Raw genomic sequence first — 17,992 nt, forward strand, 5'->3', positions numbered from 1 at the left:
AGGGCATGCTTTCTGGGCCTTTCCTGTCTATTATAAGCCCTGCAACACTCATCAAGTCTGTTGAAGTGCACCCCCATGTCCCTCAAGCAGCCACAGAGAAAAGCCACCTTTCTAACTAGGAGAGCCCTTGCCTCTAAACTTCACATACCCTTGTCTTCCATTTTGACATGATAAACGCAAGCAGCAGTAATGAGGCGTCCCGTTGTCAGGGAATCCATTTTGTTTTTCTCAAATCTGAGTAGAAGCCTAGCCCTAGTCTAGCCCTTCTCCATTTTGAAACACCTGGAGCCGATTCTCTTTAAGCTACAGCTCCTTGCCAATACAGAGGTGAACACCTCACAGCATCCTTACATCACCTAGTGATTCACAAACTCTAATTTAGACTGATAGGAAGAGATACATTGCACAAAACCCCTTTTTGATAACGCTCAGAAGTGCTGACACCAAAAGTGGTGCTAGCACTAAGGCGAAGATAAGCGAGGCTGAGCCAGCTAGCCAAAGATTGAGATGTGTCGCTATCTCGCCATCTGTAACAGTCATGCCTGGTGTCATCACATCACATCACCTCGATACCAGTGACATCAAATCTCCAGTTTGCCAGGCAAATAGTATAAAACAATCTATCGATCTTGCCCCACCTCCCCGTGTAACAACACAATCCATCTGTGTTCATCAGGCTATCTGACTTTCTATCTTCTGTTGTCTGCAGGCAGGCATTCTTTTCTTTTCTTCTCTTTTCTTTTCTTCCTTCCTCCTCCCACATTTGTTTTGTGATCCATCAGCCTATTTACCTTATCATGCTGCCAAACCATCCATTTACGCTCCCATCTGTCTGTCAAACTATATCTTAGCTTCCATTTGTCTAACTATCTCTCTGTTTACTCATTCACCTGTCAATCATGCCGCTTGCCTTGGCTGCTTCAGGTTCCTGCCACCCGTCTGCCTGATGCTGTGTCTGACCTCGTCAGCTCAGAGGACCGTTGATATAGAATAATTAGATTCCTATCACTTAATCTGAAGTTTTACACTTTTAACTACACCACAATGTAATTATAGTAACGGAGGTATATCAATTTCAGGGGTGACATGAGGCTAAATATATGGACAGATGTTATAAATTATTAATGGCAGTACGTTGACCTATTTTTACACACAAAATTTTAACTTGAACATATTTTAGTTAAGTTGTACAATATAAAAATTTAGGCTGTATTTTCACACTCTGTGATCTAGATCGTTCCATCAACATAATCCAAACGGAAGCAGGTCACCGCTTTGGCTCGGTACAGTTCAGATCAAGCCTCGGTGGAGCGAGCCAGACACTGATGTCCATGTAGTCAGGGGGTCTGGCCCCCCATAGAGGCCCAATCAGTCTTATAGGGTCAGTGACTGGCCCCCCCAGGCACCAGAGTGCCATGGCCTGATGGATTACTTTCTCTCCTGGCTCGGGCCTGTGAAGCACAGGCCTCGGCTACAGGCCCCATCTGTGCTCTCCATGGCTCCCGCATGCCTTGTGTTCAAAGTCGCAGGCTGCTGGTGAAGCCCCAAATCAAAGCTTCAGTCTAGTGTACACATTCTCAAAGTGCCGAAACCCTCCGTGCATAAAGTGGACTGGAGCAAATAAAGGCCTTAATTAGAACTTCATAATTAATTCATTATTAGAGACATAATCTGCAGTTTTTTTGAGAACGTATTAATAGTTTGTCATATATTCAGATTTGTTTCTGAAATGTTGATGCTTGCATTAGTAAAATGATTATTTTGGGGGTTTTCATTGCTGGCTGAACAAAACAAGGCAGTCTCACAGTTTTAACAGAGTAAACAATTAATAACAAAGAAAATGGTATCATTGATTTTGAAATATCGTCTAATTGCAGCCCAAGAGTTGTTCAAATGCAGTATGAGTGCTCCTGCTCTCAGTACAGCACATAATGTTTTGCACATACTGTATAATACCACACCACTTATAAGCTATGGTGTGCTTAAGTGTTACGCAAAAGTAAGGAGATAATGTGAAAGGGAAAAGAAAACTCTAACAGCAGGCAGTGTTTAGCAGTTTCAGGATTTTACTCTTGAGGATAGTTGTTTTCTAACATGGTTATACTTAGGTTTAAGTCTGCCTTCTGAAACTGCTGAGAGGACAATCATGAATGTGAGTTTTGCCTCAGGCACTGATCGATCGCAAAAGTGTTTTCATATAACTGTTCATTTGGGCTGTGTGTGCCTCCGCTGCATCCCAGAATGCAAAGAGGCATTGTTCCGTGACTGAGGAATCAGGTCCAGCAGAGATATTTTCAGGAAGATCTCTGAACCTGAGGGCCCGCTGAGGAATCCGTGCTACCTTAAGTCTGTCAGGCTTGTTGTTTTCAATCAGAATCCTAACCAATGTTAGCCGAGCTTTAAAGAATATGATAGATTTTCTTAAAATTACCCCACACATAGATTCACGCTGAGCTTAAAGTGTATGTAGTACACACAGGTGTTTACCTGCACAAAATACGTGAAAGCTCCTTTCTCCTCTCCTGCTGTGTCGTCCCCGGTTCAGACCTGTCAAAGCTTTCCTACTGAGAAGGTAAACAACTGATTTTCTTTCCTCTCACTTGTACATAAACATGCAGTGATTTCCTCCTCTCCTAACATATTTTGTGCCAAGCAGTTAGGAAACATCGCTCTACAACCAAACTTTTTTCAGCAGGGTTATTAAGGGGGAGTGAGTGAGTGTGTGCACAAGCAGTTCAGAGAAATAGGCTCGATTTATGCACCGTACTGTATGTCTGACAATAAAAGCACTACAAGGACCAATGGGGCAAGTTGCAGTAAGTGGGGAAAAAGCACTTTTTGCCACTTTTTGAGTGACGGTGAAGAGCTCAGCTTTTGTCAAAGAGAATCTGGGACTTAAATGGAATGGAGGAATAGAGAGTCGTGAGAGGCTGTTAGGAGGAAGAATGTCTATATTCACTATCTGGGTCAGTCACCGGTATTTCCAAGCATGCACATCACAAAACCGTCTGAGATAGAGTGGTGATAGAAGCATGGAAAGATTAACCACATCCTTGCGCTGTCAAAAGCCATTGCATGTGTTATGACCACCCTGCTCTCTGCGAACCTCTCGTCATTACCACTTATCTCAACAGACTGTCAGTTAAACTCACTTTTCCTCCACATTTCGTATACAAACTGTCAAGCAGGAACGTGAATTTGTATACAAGCATGCCTAATCTGAATAATATCACATTTAGTGTCCATTTCAAGTTCAAATTTGCTGTCATTGTTTAGATTGCTTTCTATGCTTCCTGGGCGGCTAGAAATCACAAGTGGTCTTTTTTTTGTAAACATTGGAGGTTATGTCAGTAATAAGGGGGATTACAAAGAGAAAAGTAAAGGAGGGCAGGAGAAGAAAATTGAAAACGAGTAAATGCAAGACAGTCTGGCGCACAAGGGACTGAGTGGGAGAGTTTCTGTATCTTGCCTCAGCATGTTTATCCAGGGCTGTCTTAGGCATTCCCTCTGTCGTGCTATTCTGATGGCCTCTGCCTGCAACGGCATGCTGAGAAAACACACCAAAACACATCAAGCACCGGATTTCAGCCCCCGCGGTCTCAGATCCCATGACATTTTTACACCTTCCTACTTTAGGTGATACTAAAAAAAACACTGGCTTCATGTAATGTAAAGTTAAAGTTGGGAAAGGAAGTCGGAGAGAACATTTTCTCCATAAACCTCCACAGATTGTAATACAATGCAGGCCCGTTGTGTTTGACAACAGAGATGCATCCTTGTGTTCAAAGAAAGGTTGGCTAGCTTAATATATCTTTAGCCACTCACAGTCGTCTGTGAAAGTACCATGTTTATTACCAAGGGAATTTGTGAAAGTCATTCTAGGACATATAGGAAATCAATGGGTGAAAATGTTGCTGAGGCTGGATGTGTGAAACTGGATATATCAATCTGGTAAATTAGATAAAACCTCATTTTAAAAGTCAACTCTCCCTAAATTTTAACACATCAGCTGAAATACAGAAAAGCTCTCAGCTCATCATTTCCGTAAGACAAAGTATGAAGAGTAGTGTGTGTGTGTGTGTGTGTGTGTGTGTGTGTGTGTGTGTGTGTGTGTGTGTGTGTGTGTGTGTGTGTGTGTGTGTGTGTGTGTGTGTGTGTGTGTGTGTGTGTGTGTGTGTGTGTGTGTGTGTGTGTGTGTTCATCAGCAATTTTGTTTGGTTTTTTTTGTTGCCTTTTCGCTATTATTATAGAGAGACAAACACACTTCAAGGTGAAATCATGCAAGGCCCAGCTATAGTCCATGGTAGGCATGATTGTATTCCTTTTTTGGTAACTAGAAACTCAACCACAGAATCATATATTTATTTTAATGGAAGCTAGACAACCTTTGCTTTTTTAAGAACCTAGATATTTTTTCTATAATTCAACACTAACCATCCCCCCTCCTAAAACACACAACAAGCCTAACTTCCATAGTGCAGTATCCAAGAGTTTGGCTTCTAATCCTTTAACCTTCCACCATGCCTTGGTTTTTATACATTTCAGCTGCTTGTTATAAATCAATGAGTGACTTCAGATAGAAAAGGGTCAATGACACTCTTTATTCTCCACCCCCATAGTCCTTCCAGCTTTATTTCTCCCCCAGTTCTCCACATCTGAACTCGCTTTTTTCTTCAGTTGCACTTTTTCCCCTGCCCAGCTCCTAGTTTGGGGTGATTACTCTCACCGCTGAACGAGGGGCTGTATTTGCTACGACTGTAGTTTTGCGATACCCAGCCAATAACTTTCAGTACAAAGAAATAGGTTCTCTCCCTCTGCATCCCGTTTATATACCGTATCTTGTTTCTGTGTAGGGAGTTCCATTTCTCTGTAGCTTGCAGGCTGGAAGAGGGGAAGGGGGAAGGGAGGTGCACGAGATGAAAAGAGGTGATAGAAGATTGCGGCTGTTGCTGTTGCTGTTGCTGTTGCTGCAGACGCTCTTTACTTCAACGCAGGAGCAAACACAACATGTTGATGCGCAGCGAGCAGAGATTTAATCACCTTTATTATGTTTTATCTCATCAAAATATAAAGTGCCGAGCGACTTGGAGAGAGAATTAGACAAAGGCAATGAAATGTCGGAGAAAACATGCCGTTGTTCACGAGATTGCATGATATGCACCGACTTTCAAAAATAGATGCAGCTCCAGTCATGCCGTATGATGCGTCCTGTTTTCCTTCTAGAGCTATTTACACACATGATGGGTGATTATGTGAGCCTGACCTTGTTATTGTGGCCTTGATGAATGTGAGTACCATGTTTAGATGTTGGCCCAGGGTCTGTCGCTACCCAGACGATATTCAACAAACATAGCATAATCACTCCGAAAGTCTTCCTGTTTAGATTGCCCAACGAGAGGCAATTCTTCAAAGTATCCCATGCTGAAAGGCTTTGATAGATGACTGGCAGCTTTTCCTTCTTTTACGGATCATAGAGCCTCATCATGATGTAATTCCGCGTAATTAGCCAAAGATGACAGTAACACAAAAGTCATTATGATATTTAATCTCTTTTAGGGAATCCACTGGGGAAACTGCGGCTTTATTATAACATGAAATGACATCTCACTGGAGGCCCCGCAAACAGTCAGGAGAAGGTTGGAGTTGACTACGCCAGCTTAAGGCCTCTGCTTAGCTGTTTAGTAATCTTGGCTTCCTCTCCTCCTCCTATTACCCTTGTCTCATTCAGAGCGTCTCCCTGATGCCACAGATCATCATGATATACATGAAGGATATGCTGGTGTGTGTTAGAAACAGATGGGTGTGTATGTGTGTGACTTCCTTAGAGCAGTGCATTGAGCTGTTTTTCTGCGCATCGCTTGAACATTTAAGCAACAATGTATTTCCTTCTGTTTGTGTGTGAGAGAGAGGAAGAGATAGTGTGTGTCAGTGACTTCCCCCTCCATCTGCCCACCCTCATGGAAATCCTCGGTGCATTTAGTAACATTTTGAGAAGCGGTGCCAGCATTTAATTAAGTTCTGGTATGCCAACATTTCCCTACTGAAACATCGAATACCTGATCTTCTTTTGTCAATTTCTTCTCCTGTTCTTGTGCTCCTCTGTGTCGCGCCTACTGTAACTCGGAAAGATGTTGCCGCTGGGAAAAGCAGGTAAAGAAGCCATCAAAACCGATGCAAGTAGAAAGAGTTGCAATCAGTGCTCCAAATAACCGTAGAGTTAGTCTTTTGTTTGGATCGCTCCCCCCTATCCCCCAGTCTCACTTTGTTCCCCTCTCTGTCTGTGTGCTTGAAGCGTTCAATTCAGTAGAGGCTAGTAGTAATGTTCCTCTCCCAGCAGAAATGGCTGCTGTTTGTTCAATTGTTGTGATAGATTGATGTGGGGTGGGAAAAGATGGGCTTTTATGCACCTGAAGATAGGAATAGAAAAGTCTTTATGTGAAGCCAATAGCTCTCCGCTCAAGGATCGTATGATGGGAGATGCATTTTGCTGGAAGTTTTTCCTCCCGTTCTGTGAAGTCTTTGACAAAAGCTTTCCCATGTATTTAGGCAACCCCCCAAAAAGGGCACTTCTCATTTGTTATTCCAAAAAAAAGGACCATGCTATACATGTTTCCAAAGGGTCTCAACAAGTGGTCATACTAATGGTCTCTATTGTTTTCAGTTTACACAGTGCACACATGGCTGCCTCTTCAAATCACAAAGCCAACAACAAGTGTGTGTGTGTGTGTGTGTGTGTGTGTGTGTGTGTGTGTGTGTGTGTGTGTGTGTGTGTGTGTGTGTGTGTGTGTGTGTGTGTGTGTGTGTGTGTGTGTGTGTGTGTGTGTGTGTGTGTGTGTGTGTGTGTGTGTGTGTGTGTGTGTGCTTGTCAAATGTTGTCATAAACATCTCAATATATGTCTGCTTTAATCAACATCAAGGTTAACTATAAGTCTGCTGCCGCGGTGTAGAGAGCTAAGGGCAAAATGTAGCCCAGTTATGGTTTACTGTAATGAAAGAACAAAGAACAATAAAGATGCAAAACAGATTTGAAAGGTTGGGTTAATGGTGGGTATTATGTGTGTTTATGTAGAGAGAAAAAATAGTATACCTGTATTCTGCATTCACTCTAGTCATTTGTATACATCTTTTGTTGTATACAAGTTTTGATTGTTCCAGTTTTTATCTTGATTTCATTTGTCTCCCAATTCATTTATAGTCTTTCTTTGTGTAGTCCTCTCCTTGATCCTTTCCGCCTGTCCGTCCTATTTACAGTAATAGACGTAGCGCAAGAGGATACTGCATTAGAGACACAGGGTCTGTTTTCTGCCAGCTCTGTTTTCCTTGCTCCTCTGATAGACCAAGGGTTAAAGGCAACTGCTTGCCCAGATATGAGGTTGCAGCAATTGGGCTTGCAAATGATTGGCAGGGATTGATAGTGCATGCTCTACTTTTTGGCTTTTCAATTTTGTCCTCGTTCTTTTGTGTGTTGTATAAATTTCTGTTTAGAAAGTAGGCAGGTTGTATAAATCCTGTTTACAAAAACAACCTGTGGATAGAAAAACTAGTGTGAGCATACGGTAAGTAGTCATGATGTAGGACACGCTGTCAGAGCATGCTAGCTTTGACGACCAGCAACTGTATTAATGTGCATTAAATTCAAAGCAGCAGAGAATATAAACCTTTCATCAGTTTTTTCTGGGAACATTTCATTATGTCTTCCTTTCGCTCTCTCTGTTCCTTCCCTCCTTCTTTCTCTCTCTCTCCTCCTGTGCACCATCTGCATGGTGCTTTGTATCCAATCTGAAGGAGGGCTTTCTGTTCTCCACTGTGATGGTGGGAGTGTGTTTGTCTGTGTGCCTGTACTGTATGTTTGTGTATGTGCTCCTAGCCATCAAAGTCACTCTCAGCTCATTACCTGACATGATGGATGGAGCGAGTGCTATTAAATAACGCCCTGCCCGGGACGCCTGGCACCCTGCAGCTGGCACTGAGTAATGGGCATAGTGGTGGCGCCGTGCGTGGAAACACCAGGGAGTCCTGTGTGGTGCGCTTGCAGTCATCTCCATGGCTCTGCTTCCTGGTTCTGTCCAACCCCACCTGCCACCTGGCTGCCCGGCAGATGCCATGGGCATTTCTGGGCAGACGTGGCTGGATAGCATGGGAGGTTGTGTTTGTATGACTCTGTCACAGAACTGGCAACTGAGAAAACCCAGAGTGCTATTTGACCACAAACGCCACAGTGGAACATTCTCTGCCACAAATGACCAGCAGCAACTTTTGTTTTATTACTTCAATGTAATTCTAACTGCTTCTTTGGTTGTCATTAAACTATCAAATGTAAGGTTTAGCGAATGTTTATTCCTACAAGGACATAGTTCTGAATAGCAAAAAGAAGTCTTGCTTCCTTGTTCCTTCCCTGCTCTTTTTGTACAGTACATGTAGTCTTTCTACTCGTATGTTTGGCTTTGTTCGGCAGTGTTTGTGCGTGCATGTTTGCATTTACTTTGTCTCCTGTGCATATGCTGCTTCTGTGAGGAGTTGAGAGGCTCTTGAGTGGAAGCCTGCATCAGGAGTTGAATGGAGTTACTATGACACCAGACACAAGCACCTCAACTCCAGCAGCTTCTTCTGTTTCTCCGTCCTCCCCTGCTGCTCTGCCCTCAATCAGCCTGGATTTGCCTCATGTTGTTTCTTCTCTCCTTTCTCTGCCTCCCTTGGTTTCACTATACAGTCTTTCATTACGTTGAGCTCCTGCGCGCCAGTATGGATCAATGTAACAACACTTTCTTGTTCTTTCTCAGTCTCACTCTTTCTGATTCTTTGTTGTTTCTTTTTTTCCCCTTCTGAACAGACAACCGGCGCGCAGTCCTGGAAAGGTCTCGTTCACGCCACAACGCAAATCACCAAGCTCGATGATCGTCCACACCTACCACAAGACGCTAGATAAGTGCCAAAGAGGCCTGCGAGGTGGAAACTGTGGAGACATCTGAAGGAGGGACAGACCGCCCCTCACTGTAGCGCTCACACACACACACACACACTGACACACACACATAGCACTCACAAACTAACACACAGCAATTCAACAAAAGAAACTGATAATGATGCCTTACATATTTATTCAACACTTTATCGTCGCTCTAAATATTTGTGTCCTATTTAGATTAGGGCTGCTGCGGTTGAAAGTAAAGTGTTTTTGCTTGGAATTACATTTTAATTCATGCTAATTTTTTTTTGTTATTGAAATACTTCAGTTTATATGAAAAATGCTGTGTTTTGAAAAGAATCAAGGAAGACTGCACCGTAGTGTATGGATCATTTTGTCATATTGTCCAGAAAAACATACCACACTCAGCAACGGTGCAGAGGGCCGGCGGTCCTTTAAAGATTGAACGGCCAACATCCTGCTGATGTTTTCTTCAACAATTCTCTGAACTTTTCACAGAAGAGGAAGTGGTTTTGTTTTTATTTTGTTGTATTTCTGTCACCAGTAAATGTACAAACAAATCTCAATTAATCATTTAGTTTCATCACAAATCCCACAAAGCCACAGGAGGCGTCTCCTGTCTGTGCCGATATTTCAGAGCATGTGACTCATGGATCTCAGAACTGTAATCTCCGTTTTGACAGGACACATTTTATTTTTAGTTGTATAATATCTGACCAATGCCTTCGGGTGTTGATCTCTGTTCCAAGGTCGCTTTTGCTGTTAATGTGAGAGACTGACACATTTCTAAATGCATATAACTGCCGAGGGGAGCGAACCCGACCCTTTGACCTTTCCTGCTGTCACACAGGTTTCAGTGGGGGGTGTGGATTGTACAAAGGTATGACAACATTTTGAAAAGGATTCTATTTTAATCTTTGTATATTTTTTTGCTTTTTTTTATCAGAATTCTCTCTAAATAAGACTACTGGGAAACGAATTGCTCCATTTAGAAATCCCAGATTTAATTATTTCCCCGTTTTGCAAAAAAAAAAATACATAATTAAAAAAACTCTGTAGGATAACAAATTTAAACTTAGGGTCATATTTACACATTATTATTTTCAACATTTTTTACCACTATGAAGGTGTAATTAATATCAACAGAGATATGCAGCTTAAAGGGTAAATGTAAAATGTTCTTAGGCTTCAGATGTATTTTATTCATGAAAGGTTTCAGCATGGAAACACAAACACCTGGCTCTTGGTGTTAACGTGCAGATCAGTTGAAACTCTGCTGTAAGTTTTGTTTCTCCGTAAGGACCCACTGTCACACAGTTCTTCACGTGAACTATTTATTCATATATTCATGCCTAGGGCCACCCTGTCCCCTCACTGCCCTAAACTGTAAGCAGATGCTACTAAAAACAACCACTGAATCCACATGGAGATTGGGCACGAGCAGAATAATCGACTAAGGGGAACAGAAGACAAGATGATGCTTGTCTTAGCAAGTGAGTCTCCAAAGACCCTTCAATTCCCCAACACTAATAGCATAAGTGACCCTTTTTACCATAACACAAGTTACTTCAGTAATACCAGAGCTTTGCTTCAAGCTTTCTGTGTTTCTGTGTGTGTGCGCGCGCCATGCCAGCTCAGTAATCGGACAGGAACCCAGACAAAATAGGATTCAGTGTGCTTGACTCCTGGGCTGAAGAGATGGAGATTTTTCATTTCAACTAATCTGCCGCTGCTGTTTGTGATGTGTCTGTTTCATGATGCCTCCTCTCCCGGCCCGCATGCTTCTAAAAATGCAATTTTACACATCATCTCGGCTCAAGGTGCATCCACAGTGCTCTGAGAAGTCTGCATATTTAAGAAGATAATAATTCTCCCGCAAATATAAGGTGAATGCAGTCGCTCAGAGAAAGTATAGAGAATGAGGTTTCCACATAACGGATGCTGCGGGGATAAGAGTTTAAAGGTGTGTTGTATAAAGCGGGGAAAGAGATGATTTCCTTTTTTAATCTCAATTCACCCTCTGTTCTAACACGACCGCGCCTGTATGGTTTAGGTACAGTATGAATATCAGATCTCCATTGACACCAATGTCTGCTGGGACATTTGGTGTTTTTCAACCCTCTGATTGAATACTGTACATGCCAAAACAACCAGTAGTTCATGGTTGTCAATTTGACTGACACTTTTTCTTGACTATTAAATCAAATCAGATTATTTTCACATGTGCCAACTTCTTCTTTTGGTTTGTTTTTGGAAAAACCCAGTTCTCCCCATACAATGAGAGAAAACCTCAATGTTTATTTTGTTTTGTATATCAAAGGGAGTACAGGTATCTTTTTTGTCAAAGTATGAGAAAGATTGTACAGACTTAAAAACTAAGTTTTATTTTATTTGAACTATTGTATGAAAATTGATCCAATTAAGAACTCATTCAAGTAGGATATTTTGATGTGATAGTCATGTGGTATTTCTCATCTGAAACACTCAAAAATATTTAGTTAGATGTAATTTATTTGGACTTTCATTTCCATTGTGGAGTGTGATGAGTTAGGAGCTACGGCGTTAGCAGTTGTAGAAGTTTCAGATCATCCATCTTCACTGCAACAGTGCGATGCAACCCAAAATTGGATTACAACATTGAAATTACAGGTTGATGCTGTTCCATACCTAAAATTGATGGAGAGCATCGGCAGACAACATGACCGTTGTTTTATTTTATGAAAGAAGAAAAAATAATAGAAACTTCTACAATGACAACATTCCTCATCTTCCCTGTAAGTGATTGAATCATTTCCCCTCTCATTCCATCTAGTAAGATAATCAAGAGTTATGTGTTGATATAGAAGATAGCAGGAGTGTTTCAGGTCAAAGAACCTGTATTGTTCCATCATTTTAGTGTGAAAAACAGGCCTATATGTGTTTGTGCCGATCATCCCGTTGTATTTTAGCTTGTGACTAACAAACCTGAACCGGTGTTGACTTGTGCTCATGGTGATTATAGGAACGAGGAGGCAGGGGTATGAATTATTGACAAACTGTAAAAGGTGCCATTTTGGTGTCAGTTGGTGGTTTATTTAAAAGAAAACTGCACTTTACCTCACAAGAGATTCTGCTCAGGCAGAGGAAGCGTTGTTTGGATACGACATTGCCACTAACAGAGCAAACTATTTGCAAAGTCTTTCTTTTGGTAAACATTTCCAGCTGCCACATATCCAGTTCTTCCCTACTTTGTGAGTGCTTACTATTGATTTGTGGAAGACCAATTGCGGCCGAAGGAATAAACACCACTCATAGCTGTTGACAAACCCTGTCCGACCGTGATGTGTAAGCTGCCATATCCCTGCCTACCCTCGTCGTTGTCATTGAGTATGTTTTATTGTCTTAAGAAACATTTATATTTGTAACATTGTAAGCTTATTTGTATCCTTAAGAACATGAATAAATAAAATGGTTATGCACACTGTCCTTCCATAGATCATGTAATGGATCATCGTACTAAATAATAACCACTTTGTTATATAAACAGATTTCTGAAAAATACTTTGTCTGCTTTGTCTTGGATTTCTGTCTTTATGCATTTCCTTATCGACTTGTCAGAAGTGTTAAAGTATTTCATTATCAACCCTTTGTTTTTCCAAGTCTTCAGCTTTTGTTTTTACTCTTGATCTTAAATCACGTCCTCAGTTTACTTTGTGCCGGGCAGAAGAACCTGCCCCATGCTGACTTATGGACAGGGATTACAGAGAGCTCTAGGTGTAAGCACATGATGAACGAGACAGCTCCTACCTATAAAAAAGCACAATATTTGGACCTTGGTGCCCCCAATACTTTATCTTGCACAATGTCAAAGGCAATGTGAAAATGCTGCCATGTCCAACGGCAGCTTAGGAAAATTACTTCAAAATCAGAAATAATATATCCAGGAAAAATAGAGCTTTTTAATCATTTTTCCTTAACCTTAAAATGTCCCCCGTCACTACAAATTTCCCCTGCCCAAGTTGGAGGACAAGGACAGAAACACACTTAACATTTGTTTATTATTTGATACTGAATGATTTACAGAGTTCATCCTATGTACAAAGTAAGAAAGAAATATATAACTAAACATATTTTATGAGAGTTTGTAATAAATAAGAAAATATGGGACTATATTTAATATAAGTTGAACTCTTGAGTCACAGCACTGAGAGTCAGATGGCAGGGCAGAGCTGTTCCTGTCCTAGCATCTTAGCGTTTCCCTCTTCCTTCCAAACATGCTCAAATCCATTGCTGTTTCCCCCTGCGTGTGCCATGCACCGCTCTCCCGCTTCAGCATGACGTCATAAAATTAAGTCTGACAAGAGCAAGTAACCCTGTGTCCACAAGGGCCTCTTGCACTCTCTTCCTGCACACACACAAAAACACACAAAGCTTCAGTCTGCGTCGGAGTCTTGGGACGGTTTCTTCTCGAGTCTCCTCCTCCCAGTGTGAGCCAGACAGATGGAGATTCATCTCTCAACAAGCTGTGATCTGTGTCTAGAGATGTGTGCTGCAGAACACAACCCTAATTAGGTTTATTGTTGATCTTGGGAGGTTAATTTGTACTTGGCTGTCAGTAAACATGCTGAAAGAGGCCAACCTAGTTCCTTGCAAGGCAGCTATGAAGAATCGCGTTTTTTTTATCTTCTTGACTTTCCAGGTGATTCAGAAAGATTATACCTCCATGCTATTTTTGTCTGGTCTGGTGTAATTGCGCTTTGTACCGAAGGTGAGAGATCTGTCTTGGTTGGGATGGTAGAACTAGGAATGAGATAAGGAAAGTGTGTTCAGCTAATGAGCTTAGGGTGTGTGTGTGGCAGGTACACTTGTATATATATATATATTTTTATCCTGTTATTTTTTTTCACAACCTCCAGGTAAGTAGCCTTGTCAGAGTCTGAGAGATGAGCCAAGCCCACACAAGTTCTCTTTTCTCTGCCCACCCTCTTTCTTCATGCTATACACAGATGTGTTTCTAATGCGCCTGGTGACAGATCAGTTGTCAGCGGGAGAGCAACATAATTATGTTTCATTTTGCATTTCCACCTACTTGAGAATACGCAAACATTATGGAGATGAGACAACAGTAACGATTCCCTCTTTACCTGAGCTAATTCTGTCTGAGGAGGAATCTTCTGAGAATTGACAAATGCACATATTTGTGCGTTCAGGGCGAATGGGTCTCTCAATTTTCTGTGAAGGAATTTTCATGTTTAATGTGTGCCATAAACAGCTTAGTGTTGTCCCTATGAATAGTGTGTAAAATAGGGTGACCATCTTCAAATTCACCCGTAAAGGTATTTAGTTTAAACTGTTTGGCCAAGCATCCATGTCACCAAACAAATATGTACATTTAAGAATATGCCAGAGGTGGTAACAGTTTCACAGCTGTAATAACATCTGAAACCTTTCTTTTTATGTTCAGTATATTTACAACATAGTTTCTAAAAAAAGTGTCATTGAAAACGACATGAAAAAAGTCAAAGTGAAATGTCAATGTAAAAAAAATACATCATAGCAAACGGTCGAGTATACAGGATATGCAACAAAAATGTCATGACACAAATAAGTATGTTGTGATGTCAACATGCTAATCATGATTAACTATACCTGCTTATGTCAGCATATTAGTGATTTCATGATGTATGTTAGCACGCTAATATGAGCATTTAGTTGAAGCCTTACTGTGCTCGAGTGCAGCCTTACATAGCTGTTTGTATGTCGGTCACAACTAACAATTATTTTCTTAATTAACTTATCTGTGGAAGGTTTTTTTCTAATTACAAATTTATCTTAAAAAAAAAGAGTGGTTAAGTGGTGCGATTAAATTGCTGCTTTTATTTTGTAAACACTTACAAAATACAAAGAATTATTTTATTTACTGAAAATATTAAACAGTGAAAAGTTGACATTCTGAGAAATACACTTTCATTTGAGCAAAAAAATGTTAATTAATTTTGTGTTGATTGACAAGTTGATTAAATAGCTGTTTTAGCACCAGAATGAGCTGGCATTATGCATCAACACGTCTATACACGTCTTTGCATTACTCAACCATCTGACTATGACACATTTTACTCATCTCGTACACTTGAGGACACTCAGGCTTCCTCCCCAGACATTCAAAGCAATGATCTGTCCTCTTTATCTTGTTTTTTTTCCTCTCAACCCTGCAGTCACTTGTCATCGTGTTTGTCCAGTCTACCCTGCCGGAGTGTTACTACTTAGAAATCAATACGCTTTTTTCAGTACATGAAATTTTAAAATGACCCAGACAGCAGATGTGTCTTCTGTGTCACTATACTTCAAGTGATGGCTTGTAACACTATGTCCAATAATGCTGCTTGACACTGAGTGATGGTGGTATTAACCTTACTTTGGAAATGTAATACCGACATTTCTGCAAGAGTTGGAGCTTTGGTGTTGCTCACATTGAAATACTGCTCTCTTATTATTGATAATTGCTGGTACTACTGCATTCAGTACGGCATTTCCATGATCACAGTTCATTGCTCCATCTTATATCTCCTTTTCTCCACCCTGCCTCACACCGCCCACATCGAGGAGACATGGCTCCCAGCAGGGAGAGGGTCAGCTCAGAGGAGACTTCAACCTGTCAGAAAAATTCACATCTAGCCCCTCATGCCTGCCTTCACCATCCCACCCCTCCGTCTCCCACGTCTCCCGTGCTCCTTCCCTGGCACCCATCACTCCTCTTTCCCTCTGCTACCCTCCTCCTCTTGCCATTTGATTCAGATCACTGAGTTAGCCTCCGTCTCCTTTGTCTGAGGCTCCATTTTGCCTGGCAGATGGACAGGGGAAGAAGAGATGGACTCAAATCGAGGGGAGTATATATAAATGTGTGTGTGTGCGTGTTCGTAAGATGGAAGGAGAGGAAGAAAGGGAGGAGGAGGGAGAGAAACTTTTCTGCGAGGCAAAATGTCAAACAGCAATGAAGTGAGGAGACTTTTATCTGTCAAACCTGTGTGAGGTCTTGCCTTTCAGGCTACTGAGTGACAAGGCTGCAGTTAAAAGAAAGCTGAGATGCGAAAGTGAGGGCGACAGAATGAGTTTACCTCTCATTCAGTTAGCTTGTCATACAGTATCAGCCTTATCTGTATGTGCCCTCTTTTACTTCAGCTAATGTGTGAAAAAAAGTCTGGGTTTTTTTCGTGTCTTTTTGAACAATTTCACAAGTCACATTAATCATCTAGAAAAACATTGATGGCAATAAACCTTCATTTAAAAAATAATCAACATTAACAAGATTGGTAATCAAATATGTTGCCTTTTTTCTGTTTGTGTGATGTTTTGGAGGCTTAAAATATGACCAAAAAGTGGTTACAAATGGCTGGACACTCACTGACGTGCCCTACATTGCTTTACTACTAAGCTCATGCTCTTAGCCCATGGCAATGCCTCCACACACAATACAGGCAGGCCTAAGAATAGAGGAGGGATTGATGGATGTATAAAGGGAGGAAAGGAGCTCAGTAATTGAGTAAGTGCCCTTCTGGATGTGGAAGCCTGAATATAAAAAAAATATTTTTTATAAAATGCTTTTCTTAGGATCATTTCACTCAAAAGTACATAAAAGCTCTTTCAAAGTTTCTGTGTTCTTTGCCCTCCACTGAAATAGTCCCTGCGGAGAATTCAGAAACGCACAAACACTCACTGCTGAAAGACGAGGATAAAAGGGTTGACCCTACAAATACAAACTTACATTCATGCGCATACACACACACACACAGCAACACAAATACTCATAAAAAATAGAGGGCATCCCATTCAGGCCTCCTAACAGTTTTTTAGCTCTGCATCTTAACCCGAGATATTATTAATAATGCTCTAGTTGAGACATAACAACTAATTTTGTTCTGAAAGGTTTGAAGTGTGAAAGCAAGCCATCGAAGTAGAGTTTTCATCCTTGTTGCAGCAGAGTATGACCTGCGAGGCTAGCAGAATGGCCTTCAGAGGAGAGTGAACAGGAGCTGCTGTACCCTGGAGATGAACCCACAGCTTGATGTATAACACAAAACTGCAATCTCAGTGTGCAGCTAGATAAACACATCACTTTAGATAAGCTTTACTGTTTTGTTTAAGGTCATGGGCAATGACTTTTTAAAAAATATATATATTAATCCTTCTGCCAGAAGGGTGGCACTGAAAGCAGAAGGTCTCGGCAGACCAGACCCGGGCAGCAGAAGCTGGCTTTGGGGACGTGGAAGTTGGATCTGGTGGGGCTCACCTCTACGCAGAGCGTCGGCTCTGGAACCTTACTTCTTGATAGGGGATGGAATCTATTCTTCTCCGGAGTTGCCCAAGGTGTGAGGCGCCGAGCAGGTGTGGGGATACTCACAAGCCCCCGGTTGAGTGCCGCTTTGTTGGAGTTTACCCTAGTGGACGAGAGGGTCGCCTCCCTACGCCTGCGGGTTATTGGGGGGAAAACTCTGACTGTTGTGTGTGCTTATGCACCAAACAGCTGTTCAGAGTATTCGGCCTTCCTTGAGACCCTGAAAAGAGTCCTGTATGGGGCTCCCGAAGGGGACTCCTTAGTCTTGCTGGGAGACTTCAATGCACACGTGGGCAATGATGGAGACACTTGGAGGGGCATGATTGGGAGGAACGGCCCCCCCGATCTGAACCGGAGTGGTGGTTTGTTACTGGACTTCTGTGCTAGTCATGGATTGGCCATAACAAACACCATGTTCGAACAGGCAGAAGGTCCATGATTGATGTGGTTATCGTATCATGGGACCTGAGGCCGCATGTTTTGGACACTCGGGTGAATAGAGGAGCGGAGTTGTCAACTGATCACCATCTGGTGGTGAGTTGGGTCGAGTGGCAGGGGAAGCCTATGGACAGACCTGGTAAGCCCAAACGTGTAGTGCGGGTGAACTGGGAACGTCTGGAGAAATCCCAAGTCCAGGAGGCCTTCAAATCACACCTCTGGCGGAGCTTTTCAGGCATCCCTGTGGAGGCTGGGGACATTGAACCAGAGTGGGCGGTGTTCAAAGCCTCTATTGCTGAAGCTGCGGCAGGGAGCTG

The 17,992-nt window shown here is 41.9% G+C and overlaps 1 protein-coding gene across 1 annotated transcript in view; it reads left to right on the top strand.

Annotated features, from left to right (window-relative positions):
• Positions 1-12,466, top strand: part of diaph2 (diaphanous-related formin 2) — a 329,957-nt gene extending 317,491 nt beyond the window's left edge. The window contains 1 exon segment of the mRNA XM_063876203.1: positions 8,831-12,466. Coding sequence (XP_063732273.1) covers positions 8,831-8,895 — 65 coding nt within the window. The 3' untranslated portion in view covers positions 8,896-12,466.
• Positions 12,467-17,992: the final 5,526 nt, after the last annotated feature.

Source organism: Eleginops maclovinus, chromosome 23 (genome assembly GCF_036324505.1).
Source record: "Eleginops maclovinus isolate JMC-PN-2008 ecotype Puerto Natales chromosome 23, JC_Emac_rtc_rv5, whole genome shotgun sequence".
Taxonomy (NCBI): domain Eukaryota; kingdom Metazoa; phylum Chordata; class Actinopteri; order Perciformes; family Eleginopidae; genus Eleginops; species Eleginops maclovinus.